The sequence below is a fragment of the Lupinus angustifolius genome, chromosome LG06, assembly GCF_001865875.1.
Source record: "Lupinus angustifolius cultivar Tanjil chromosome LG06, LupAngTanjil_v1.0, whole genome shotgun sequence".
NCBI classification, from domain to species: Eukaryota; Viridiplantae; Streptophyta; class Magnoliopsida; order Fabales; family Fabaceae; genus Lupinus; species Lupinus angustifolius.
Window position 1 is genome coordinate 8,273,690 of NC_032014.1, and position 12,947 is coordinate 8,286,636.

The 12,947-nt window shown below is 32.7% G+C and overlaps 1 protein-coding gene across 3 annotated transcripts; it reads right to left on the reverse strand.

Annotated features, from left to right (window-relative positions):
- On the reverse strand, window positions 5,728–12,603 carry LOC109349532 (putative pentatricopeptide repeat-containing protein At1g12700, mitochondrial). Of its 3 annotated transcripts, XM_019590368.1 has the most exons (6): window positions 12,420–12,603; window positions 11,632–11,720; window positions 8,821–10,564; window positions 8,569–8,643; window positions 7,330–7,739; window positions 5,728–5,738 (listed from the first exon to the last, which is right to left on the reverse strand). In XM_019590368.1, the coding sequence occupies exon 3, from the start codon at window positions 10,529–10,531 to the stop codon at window positions 8,906–8,908; it is 1,626 nt and encodes a 541-aa protein (XP_019445913.1). In that variant the 5' UTR covers window positions 10,532–10,564; window positions 11,632–11,720; window positions 12,420–12,603; the 3' UTR covers window positions 5,728–5,738; window positions 7,330–7,739; window positions 8,569–8,643; window positions 8,821–8,905. The 3 variants fall into 3 exon arrangements, with proteins under 3 accessions (XP_019445913.1, XP_019445912.1, XP_019445914.1); XM_019590367.1 differs by lacking the exon at window positions 11,632–11,720; XM_019590369.1 differs by lacking the exons at window positions 8,569–8,643; window positions 11,632–11,720; window positions 12,420–12,603 and having other exon boundaries at window positions 8,821–10,648.

Consider the following 12,947-nt stretch of genomic DNA (forward strand, 5'->3'; position numbering starts at 1 on the left):
CTTAACACTCAAAAATTAGTTCTCAATCCATGAATATTTCCTTCAATTCTTGGGGAACCCTGTAAAGTCTGTAAGAAGTGGAGTTTTTTCTCTTTTTCTTCTTCTTACCCATGGATCCGTGGAAGTTCATGGGGAAAAATAATTACTACCCATATATCCTAAGATATGTTTCCATAATAAATGATAAATCTCTCCAAATATGGAAAAGATAAAGGGAATATCACAGAAAGGAAGATACTTGAACCTTAAGAATTCTATTAAAAATACCACCTCTGAAGTGATATAAATAAGGGCTCCTCAAAAATTTATTTCTCTTTCTTACTTACTGAGAATTACATGAGCTTTGATTCCTCTAAAATATGATATTCAGTCTTGGTTTTATGATATCAAAATACAAATAAGAGATTAAATGAATAATTAAAAGCGCATGGGAAATTAAATACTACTCTCCAGCCAACTCAAGTCCATTCCATATAAGGAGGGAGAAATATTTGAAATCCATGTTAACAAATGGTATAATCCATCATTCCCAACACTACATTACACGTAACTCCAATGCCTACATATATAAACTGTGACTCAGTTTGATGAGAGATGGAGATTTCTGACAAAACACCCCAAAACCAATTAAATTGAGTGAGGTCCCCCTATGTTTTATTAGCACCTATATCACTTCATGTGTGTCTCTGGCTTTGCATTAATACTCTCACTTTGGCTAATGTCACCCTTCTACCCTCTTTTTCCCATCACTCTTTGACCCCTTTCCCCTCTCTCTAAACTACACCACCACTTCACAAACCATATTCACTTTACTCTTTCATCTTTCTTTGTTTCACAAATTATGAAGAGCTCTCTCTCTTCACCCACAGTTTATGCAAGTGCCAATGTTATCATCACCCTATTGGCTATCTTATTTATCTTTTTTGTCTCCTCAGCAAATTGCAGCCAACCTAGTCCACTTCTTCCATCTCCAACTTCTTCAAGAAACAACAACAACCACCACCAACGTTATTATTGTGATTCTTTTTCTAAAAGAAACTCGCGTTCTTTATGCATGAAACTTCAAAGAATACACAGCAACTTGCCTGCATTTCCACTTCCACCCAAGGCAAATGGGATTGATCCAAGATATGGTGAAGAGAAGAGACTAGTTCCTTCTGGACCAAACCCACTTCACAACTGATTCAACCATTTCCCAAGCCACCTTACAAGTACTAGTATATACTAAGGCATATATGATATATCTTTAATCTTTAACAGTAACTTCAATCTGACCCTACCTTTCTTAGTGTTAGGCAAAACCCATTTCCTAGTTTATTCACATTTCATCACCACCACCTTTCTTGGAATACCTTATATGGGTCTATACTCTATATTCTATAATATTGGATTCCCCTTCTTGAAGTTGTAATTTCTATATAGCCGCACTACTATGGCAGACACAAAGAGACAATATTTGGCACGGATCATTGCTCCTCATAAACTGAGACTCATCGTTTCTTAGTTAGTTATAGCTCAACCTTTTTTTCTTTAATTTTATTTGTTACCAAACAGTATAATTACAATGTAAGAAATTTTTACTAGTAATGAAGCAATTATTCCCATTTCCGTGCTTGTTTTAATATTTTCTGTCTTTTAATGAGGGTCACAAGGGTATAGTGTGTGGCGGTGTAGGGACTTTGGTACAAAGATAAGTTGAATATGAAAAGAAGCAAGGAAATGGTAGAAGAATATGGTTGGAGGTGGAGTTCAGAAGAACCCCATGAGTTTCATTAATATGGAGTCAAAAAGACTAGTTCGGATGGATCTATTTATGGTGTGGTTTTGCTCGGTTTCTAAGGTCCAAATTGGTAACTTCTTCGTGCCATCTTAGTCATGAATGTTCTTTCAGATTTTAAATATTCACGTTGGACTAAGTATTTTGAATTAATATATATATATATATATATATATATATATATATATGATATAGTACGTTGCTTTTAGTATGCTTATATCATGGTTTAAATTGTTTAATTCGGTACAGTTGGCAAACGTAATTTATATCCATAGGAAATAGTTTGGACTTCAACATAAATTAGAAGTGAGATATATTATTGGAGGTTATATAAGTAAAAATAATAAAGATTTAATCTTTTTTATTGATATGATATGTTTTTGTTAATCTCTTAGATAACGTATAGATAAAATCTAAGATATCACATATATGTTTCCCAGGTGGAATTTCATTTTTTAAAAGAAATTACAAAAAATCTTATCTCTTTTTTTGTTTCCAATTATGTTCTTATATCATGGTTGAAAAGGGTTTTTCTAACCTATACACTAAATGCATATGATAAGGAGTAAGGACTATTAAATTGTCTTCAAACTAATCCATTATTTTGAGGGTCATTTAATAGCTCATATCATTTACACTAAGTGCATAAATAACTGTGTTAATAGAGAAAATAGATTCATGGGTAAAGAAAACGAAGATGAAAGCGAAATTCAAGCTAAATAAACACGAGCTTTGTCTCATCTCAACCATATACTTTATTGCTTGATTGAAATTATTATTATATATAATAATTTAGTACGTGCTGCTTAAATACTTGAAGACTTTGAAAATGGATGGGCATAAAGGGGTGAAAGCGATGAAGAAATATCAAAGTAAGATAAAAAATATAGATGAGATTACGAATTAGTTGAAAGAAGAAGGAATGAAGAGCTGAAAGCAAAAGAGAACGCAAATATAATTAGAAAAAATGGCAAGCTTCGAAGGACATGCAACTGCTTCTAATTAAGCACAACACCAATTATATATGCATGTAAAATATCACTAATGTCTTTGTAAATATTTATTTTACAGTCACCATACTATAAATATTGTATCTGTCACTTGTGAATTTGCTCAATGGTGTGGTAATTCTTGGTGTTGTTTGAAAACTTATGTAGATTCATCTCATTAGGCTTCGTATAAGGTTGGTAAACACGATGGCCTTAAAATCTTTATTTTTGTTGTAGTCTTATGATTTGTATAAGGTCGGTTCTCACTTATGAGATATAGATACCATAAGTATAGCATGAAATAAAGTGAAAGGACGAGAAAATGTTGAGAGAAAAAGAAAATATCTATGAAGTGATGAATGAAAATATGATTGCAACAGGTTGTATTTATACCATAGTGATTCTTAACTAAGCCTAACTAATTATATTGCTTAACCAATCTAATCAGCTTGCGGTAGAATCGTGTAGTACAACCGTATAAGTGAACAATACCGTACAGGTACAGAATTAGTACAATTGTATATAAACTCTCTAAACATTACTGTAACAGTAATAAAGATATCAAATTCAAACGTCTCCATGCCAGTTTTTTTTGGCTCAATTAATCAGTATAGTGACATATGGAACTTGAGATTTACTTTCTAACATGTCTACTCCATATAAGTCTGTCAGATCAGGCGAAAAGTTACATTTGACCTATAACTAAAGGATATTTTTTGGTCCATGACAACGTAAAGAAGTTCGGCTCTGACTCTAATATCATATTAAGGTTTCATCTTAAAACTAATGAACAATAAAAGAAGTAGTCCAACAAGTATTTAAATCAATCCCGAAATAATAATGTAAGTAACATAGTACTTAGTTTCAGAAGGGAGAGAAGATAAGATGAATACTGCTAAGATTGGTTAAGCAATATAATTAGTTTATTTCCCAAGATTTTTCTTTGCCAAAACATGTAATGATGGGTTCGGAGTGGCGTAAGTGATAAATAGCATAAAAGTTATTAATTTAAATTTCAATTCATTCATTATAATTAGCTACCAAATAGATAAACATAGGAAGCTTGGGTAGATATTGATGATCATTTTAGTTCGGTATTGTGTGCACTTTGTGGTTGATGATAAATGAAATTGTTTTCAAAGACTTGATCCAAGTGCACTTCTGTTATCATGTAGGTGATTTTATGCCATTTCTCGTACCAATCAGGTTAGCTTTCTATGTTTCTTAGCTAAAGTCCATGTCTTGTATTTGCATTCATTAATCTCTTGGTCATATTTTTTTAAGTCGGTATCCTAAGGAAGTAATTCTTTTAAACATATGTGATTATTCCTCTCAAATGTTATTATTAAAATTGAACATTAATCTTTAGATTTGTACATCTAGCATCATCTTATATCACTATATAAATATATTAACTCTAGTTGGGACGACTTAATACATGTTCATAGTAACTAATTTGTAACAAAAATATATAATATAACGGATTGTATGTTGAATACTCCTATATACTACCTTCAAAAGGTGCAAAATCTTCATGTAACTAACAAAAAATAAAATAAAAGAGAGAGGTAAAAAGGACCTAGATTCAATAATATGAATAAGTAAGTACACACAATGGTACAAGGGGGGAAATACATAGATACATAGGGCCATGGCGGAATTGAACTATGATTAAGAAAGCAGAGACAACAGAAACACATGATACGAAGTTACAAACAACACAAACTTTCTTATTCTGTTCACAACACAACAACAACAACAGTAAAAGGGACATTAAAGGTCCTTAACCTTAAGATGGTGAAATAAGTTATTTTTTAAAGACATCTCCAGCCAACCTAGTAACCTTGTCTAACGCACCTTCTTGTTTTGGAGGGGCAGTGGCACTACCTACATACTCAGCAGCCTTATGAACATTTTCCTTAGTTGCTTCTACAGCATTCCCAGCTGCATCAGTCACTTTCTCTTTGGCCGACTTGGCACTTGTGAGAAGCTCGCTGCTGGTTTTGTTGGGTGCTTCAGCCATTGTAATTTTTTTCTAAGATACCAAATTGCTTCACTTGTTACTGTAGAATGTGATACAAGAACAACATGTATTTATAATTGAAGTGCCACATTTTTTTGGAAGAAAATATCTATAATAATTGTGGTTGAAGGCTATGTGGGTCTCATTGGTCCACGTAAATTGATTGTTTTGCGTGTCGCAAATTGTGTTGCATTTTATTTTTGTGGTAGTGTTGTTTTCTTGAGTTAATGAATAATGCCAATAAGGAGGAGAATTACATGGATAGATAAGGCAAGGGTGGAATGGATGAGACCTGTATTATTGGTGTCCCAATAGTGTATCAAACCAATTAAAATGAGTTATTTTATTGGAAATTACTTTTATAAAAAACATAAATTAATATTTTATATTATTTTAGAAAATATGATTGGTTATGAACAAGAGAAATAAAAAAAATTTGTGACAGAAAATCCTTATTATTGTGGAATATTGTTACAAACTGTGATGGGAAAGGTAAACGATGTTAAGGATTCAAAAAATTATAAAGTTTAGAGAAAATGATATATTTATTGTTAGGAAGTGGCATATTTAGTTTTAAAATCACTACTTCTTTTTTAGAAACGCTATGCATATAGCGTTAATCACAAACAATCAAATAAAAATAAAATGTATAAAATAAATAGAAGAGAATTTGGTAACGGAGTTCGACCAATTGTACATACGTTCTCAGAAGTGCTGAGCGGCTAACAAGATATTATTAGAGAATGAGTATTACAAACCCTAATACACACATGGACTCACCTGCGATATTATTAGAGAATGAGTATTACAAACCCTAGTACACACATAGACTCACATGCTCATGGAGTATTTCTACTTGGTGCTTATATCTGGTGCATATTATAACAAAGACTTGTCCAATATATAACATTGGTTATTCCACTTTATTTCAATACTAGACTATATAAGACTACACAATAACATATTTCAAGCCTCCCAACACTTACACCCCTGATACAAAACACATGCTTTCTTATTCTGTCTATGCATCATAAATCCCATCATAAATGACCCTGGTGTATGATCAATAATTTCAACTATATCTCCATTATTAATTTGGAATATAATCTCATTTAATTTTAAATTACTACTAGAATCATTAATGGTGGGGTTTGATGGATACCATTAATCCTTAGTGATGTAGTAATTTCCTATGGTTAATCCTATTGGTGCAGATAATAAGCATGCTTGTGACCATATTGGATAGCTGCATCTGCAACATTATATTCCATTTGTGCGGACAGAAGCTCGCTGGCTCTAGGAATTACGACAAGAAAAACACATAATTGAAGTGAGTGATTTTGTAAAACAAAATATCTATCATAATTGTACTTGAAAATATCTATCAAAACTTCACAAAAGAAAATATCTATGATTATTGTGGTTGAAAATATTTATCAAGACTTCAGATAAGATATAAAAAATATATGATGATATAACTAACATTCAAAAAATCTTACATGATTCAGAAGTAATGGTGTCAATTATATCTATGTCAGTGATATGGAGTATATCATTTTAATTTTAAGTTACTAATGCAATATCAATAATATGGATATTAAAATGTTTAATATATATAATGACAATGTAATAGTTTTATATAAGAATGCAAAATCTGTTAATAGTTAATTTAAAGATTTTTACATAGTCGATACAGTAATAATAAATAAAACTCATTCATAATCATTTCAATAACCAATATCCAGGTTGTTTGATTTGCATGTCGGCAAGTGTGTTTGCTTTGACATTGGTCATATAATAATTTCTATTAATTACTGTGCACATTGTTTGCTTTGCATGTCGGCAAGTGTGCTGTTCAATTTCTTTAGAAAAGTTTGCATGTCGCCAATAAAATGTACTTAGTGGGCTTGTTCTTAAAACGTAAATACTCTCAATATATCTAACTAATATAGCAAACGCTTACGGGATTTTTTTGTTTTTCATATTTATCATTTATCTTTCCATCAATATTACTCCATTATTTATTTATTGTTATGAAGATACTCAAAATAGTTCTTAACACCGAATGCATAACTAGAAAACTAACTATTCAAAGAAACACATAATAGGGAACAAATGAAGTAAATGATTCTAATAATGCTAAAAATCCGCCGACATGACAAAATTTATGGAGCTATTAAGTTTATATGATAAATTAGACTAAGAAGTTTAACTATGGAAAAGTTGTGTTATTGGGACCAAATTTTAGTATCTAAGAGAAAACAAAGTTTGTTAATGAACTTGAGGGCATAAGGTTGAAAAGCTGAAGAATGATGTTCTCAATCTTCCTAAGGTAATGATGTAAATCAGTATTTTGTTATGCAGGCTAACTAATGTTGGATGGATATGCATGCTTTAGCATTCAAGGATTATTTTTAATGAACATCTTCTTATCACTTAACTTTTTTGTTGGTCATTTATATTTTCTTAATGTAATGCATCAAATAAAACTCAGAGGCATAGTGGAGAGATACAGTCCAATCCATAGTCTTGTTCAGCACTAAGATGGACACACCAGCCAGCCATTTACAGCACATGAAAATCAGAAAATATAATACAGATCAAATAGAAACTACTACAAGGTGCCCATCTCAACTATTTCATTACCCCTTTTCTCAACCAACCATATCATAGATTCCAAATAGAATTTATAAAGAAAAGTGATACTAACATATTAGCAGCTCCTTCTATTCTAATTGCAGTTTGTGTTGACGTCTCGGCGGCTACAAGTAGGTATCACACTCAAGGCAATGAATGCATGAGCACTAGTCACTTCAGTAGACCTTCTAATGTTGATATTTCTAATACATATATTGGTTGCACCAGAATTCCACATTTGCAACGGGTAACAATGGCAATTGTTTGATGAACTATGAACACATACCATCTACTTCTGTCATGCATGATGGACCTAAAGATAGTGTTGTCAAGAAGATAGTATTATATTGTTTGAAAGGGTAAAAGGAAAATGCATGAGTATGCAATAGTAAGACTCAGGTCAATAGTAAAGAAAATAAATGGATGAGAAAAGTGGAAGAATTGACAGAGGAAACTGAAAATAAGTAGCTTCAAATATTACCTGAAGTACATTATTAAGTACACTATTGTGAAAATCCACATACAAGTTGGTTAATGAAAAATGAGGTTATGCAAACGTCAAATATGATTGGACTTCATCCCTATTATTGCAGATATTGGTGAAAAAACAAATGCACAAACAATGGTTACCATAGGCTTAAGCATAGCCCAATAGAACGCAGCCTAGAAAACCATTTTTACATATGCTAAGCATCTCAAAACGATATATGTGTGTGTGTGTATATATTAGAATGTGCAACCAACAAATATGGAAAATTTTGATATAAAACACAATTTTTATGTAATAAGAATATAGAATATATGGTAGACAAAAGTATTCTTATAGACAGACAGGGTCATAGGAAGCAACCCAATAGCTGGTATCTACTGTTAGTTACTTCTTGCGCAATTAATTTAAGACATTGGTGTCTACATGAAATCATAACTAAGAATCCCCAGACAGGAACACCAAAAATTAAATTACATCTTACTGTTTATATAGTCAAAAGAAACAAATCTCTCTCTGTCTCTATATATGAAAACTGGTCAATGATTGTCATACTTAAGGAAGCAGTCAAATTCAACTGGTTGAGATGAGCAAGAAGCTAGAAAAAAAATGGAGCAGACAATAAACCGGTTTAGATGAAGCAAACAATACTTACCCACATGAGTAGAGATAGAGATAAGCAGTCTAGGTATTAACGGTAATGAGCAATGACTGTAATCCAAGTGCTACACTGAAAATAACAGAACAGTTAAAGTTAATAAACAAACATGCATAATGTTTATATCAATTAATCAATATATTTGCAAGAATAATCAGGCCACTGTGTACCACAACTTCTCCGACACAAGAAACAAGCAACTGCTAACCATCCAAATAAATTCACATTAAAATTATAACTCAAGCTAACCTTGCCATTTCATTTTCCGAGTGTCAAACCTCCAGCAATTGAGCAACCATTTCATGAAGAAGTTTCTTTGACCTCTCGATTCCCGTTATTTTTGCAGAATAGCACGGAGAATTGGATCAAAAGATACAACATTAGGAGGGCAATTATCGTCTACCATTTTCAAAAGTAAGGCCTCTGCTTCATCTAACAAACCCTCTTTACAAAATCCGTTGATCATGATGTTATATGTTCGGGTATTTGGATGACAGCCTCTCATAGGAAGAAGTTGAAAAATCTCTTGTGCAGCCTCTAGTCTTCCACCTTTGCAAAGACCATCAATAAGTATATTATATGTGCGTATATTTGGAGAAATTCCTATGTCAATAATGTGCTGAAATAAGGCAATTGCCTTGTCAAGACACTGATGTTTGAGATAATCATCTAACATGATATTATAAGTAATTAAATCAGGTGGTTGACCGCTGGCACGCATAGCCTCAACTAGGTCCCGTTCATACAAGTCTCTTCCTGATTTGGACAAACCATCAAGAAGACAATTATAAGTTATGGTATCTGGAACTAAGTTTTGCTGATGCATTTCTGTTAGTAGCATCATGGCTTCATCCATCCTTGCAATTTTGCAATATCCATTAATCAATGTACTATAACTGATAACATTAGGTGTCAGGCCTCTTTCAACCATCTTATCGAATACATCTTTTGCTTTAGTTACATTATTGCTTAAACAATAACCGTTCATCAAAGCATTATAACTAACCACATCAGGCTTCCGGCCTCTTTTAATCACCAAAGCAAACACATTTTGAGCTTCTGTGACCATTCCTAGTTTACACAATGCATCAACCAATATATTAAAGGTATAAACATCTGGCTGAATGTTTCCATGTACCATTTCATCCAGTAACTTAACCGCTCTTTGAAACTGGCCGACAATGCAGAAACCATGAATTAGAGAATTATAGGTAAAAATATCAAGAAAAATTCCCCTGGCAACCATTTCTGAACACAAACAGCACGCATCAGTTACAAGTCCATCTTTACAAAGGCCATCAATAACAGTATTATATATGACTAAATTAGACCCAACTCCGAACTTCTCCATTTTTCGCATCAACTCAATGGCGGCTCTTGTTTTGCCAGTTTTACACAACCCATTAATTAATGTCCCATAACAGACTTCACCGAACCGGAACCCTTTCGAGACCGAATCATCATGCAAGTCCAAGGCTTCACTAGTCCTACCCTTCAAACACAACCCTTTCATAAGGGTTGTAAGAGTTGTCCTGTCCAACTCAAAACCCCTCTTGAGAATCCTCCCAACTAATGAAAAAGCAAAACCCATGGTACCCAAATGACAGTAACAATTGATCAATATGCTTATTGTTATAAGAGAGGGTTTAAGGGTTCCCTTGAACTCTAACTTATTACAAAGTGAAACAACAACGTGATACTGCTTCATCTTCATAATTGCTCCCAAAATCTTGTTCAGCTCCACAATGGGAGGTGCTGGAACCATGTGGAGCATGTGATTGAAGGAAGCAACAGCAATATCAATGGTACTTAAAGGTGAAAACTTCTCAAGTTTTTTGCGTTGCCTACGACCGAAGAACCTCACATAAGGGGAAAAAACGAGGAATCCAGTGGATGATGATGGTGTGAGAATACGAGGTAAGTTGAGAAGTGTGGCATAGCTTCGAATTCGATTCAGCATGTTGGGTTCTGTTCAATATGTCGTTCTGCTACACTGTCCAAATGTTAAAATCAAAGTTACGAACATGAGAGAAAACTATTAAATTTATACAAGTGTTTCTCTTAATCTTATTGTGAAAGGGATTTAGACGTTTCTATTAAAAAAAATATGCTTTTAAAAAATTGACAAAAGTTTCAAGAAACACTAACAAATCAATATATCTGTTGGTAACTGAGGGCAGTCATTGAATTTTTCTGGCTGGGAGGCATATTGTCTTAAAGAAAGGTTAAAATGAATTAAAGCTGCAATGTATGCGAATTAAGCATGAAAAAAACATGGCTGCAAATTAAGCATATGCCTGAAAGGTTTGAAAGTTGGATACAAAGAATATTGCAGGTTTGGAAACATAGCGGACCAAGAACATTAACCCTGTTTGCATCTGTGGCAGCCTTGGTGTAACATATTTGAGAAGACCGAAACCTGAGAATATTCTCAAATAAAGTGCAGGTAATTTTCAGCCAAATCCAACAAGAGACTAGATGGAGAGTAGATGGAACAAGTAAATGCAAAATGAAGACTGCTGAAAACCTACTGCTGCAATAGAAAGGGTGCAGGATAGGATATAGTTGAAAATGTATGTAGGGAAGCTCGGGAATGTCCATATTTAATGAGAGTCCTGGTAAATCTTAAGGGGTACTCTTCTTGGAGGTGGTCAATAACGATCTACTTATCTATGCTCTTCATTGTATGGTTATATTCAAGTAATAGAAGTTTAACTTTCTACTACAAAAAAACAAAACCAAGTATACTTCATGTCTTCACCACTTGTTCACTATTAGCTATTGAAATGGAACATTAAAAAATCACTTGCCAATAACAAAACAAAGTGGTAAGACATCAGAGGTGCAGTTTTATACAGTAAACTAAACTAGATTATTAGAATTAAGTGTAGAATTAGATAAGTGCAGTGAGACTAATTGAATTGCATGGTGATATTACTTTCTTGCTTTATCAGATTGTGGCTATAAATAAAGTATGCCGGTATAAAAGTAAACCCAAAAAAAAGTGTCATTCTTCTTCGTTAATCAATAAAAAAGTAAACAGAAAAGCTCTGCCCTCACCTTTTTTTCTGGCTAAGGCGCTTCAAATATGTTAACTGTTTCTTGCGGAGCTCTACACAGAGGTTTTGAAGGTCAGTAGCTAGAGAACGCTGCATGTGACACGCAAAAAAATAAGAAAATGTTCAACAAACTACAACCAATAGTAAGGTTGGTAGATAACAAATAAACATGAAACACATGTTAACAAATAAGGATTAGACACAATATGAAGTGAAGGCACCATCATAGTTTCAGAGACAACGAACACTAGTCTCTTCCACCACCTCATATGGGTGCAGAAGTAACGGCATTTCGGAGAAAATTTCACCATCAATTAGCAATAAATGCCCATAACTCTGAATCCTTTAAAAACCACTTTGAAATTATTCCAACTTATAACTGTTAATAAATAATCACGACCATTGCAACCATGTATCTCAAAAGCAAGAGACAGAGACTTATTTAATAAGGAACAAAATCTTAAGGGTAACTTGAGTAAAAATGTAGAAAATTTGTCAGACATAAGAATGAGAAGCATGGAAAGAACACGGAATGAGAAAGCATAGTAGTAAACTATTATTATATGCTTTTTCCTGATACACTTACATTCGTTGGGAATTACACTTTACAAGACTTCCAGATTATAAAAAGTAGCACATTTAACAGCAAGAGTAATGTCAAATACACTTCAAATGTTTATTCTATGTTAGGTCATAGTTCACACTTCACATATATGATTTAGTTATCATTTTAACATTACTAAGTAAGTAAATACAAATTTTTATTAAGAAGAGAATGAGAAAGCTAACCTTCACTATGAGTCAATATTCAGTGGCAAACTCTGTCGGTGATTGACGGTCGTCAAGGTTCATCTCCAGTTAAGTTTCCAGTGTCAAGAATTCAAACCCTAATGCCCAAATTTCGGAATTAAACAAAACTCGCGTTGAAAGGGAGTGAACGAGTTATTTGTCCGCGAAGAGAAAGGGAGAGAGGTGGGGATGGAAAATTATTGTTTGAGTAGGAATCAGGTTAGCCTCTTAAAAAAGTGATAGTAATAACGGCATAAAAAGTGATAGTAATAACTAATAACGACATAAAGGTTTATAGTGATAATTTTATTCAAAAGTTAACGATAATTAAAAATAAATAATATAATAATAATATAAAAAATTCTAGCATATATATTTCTCTTAAAAAATATATATTTTGTATTAATGTTTACAAAAAAAATAGATGCAATGTTTTCATGTTTAAAAAAAGAAAGAAAGTAACAAATAAAAACAATATAGATAAATGTAATGATTTATATAAATCTCTTTTTACATTGATTATATATA

Excerpts from the sequence above, each read along its gene's own strand:
- LOC109349532 (XM_019590367.1), bottom strand. The coding sequence starts at position 10,531 with ATGCTGAATCGAATTCGAAGCTATGCCACACTTCTCAACTTACCTCGT.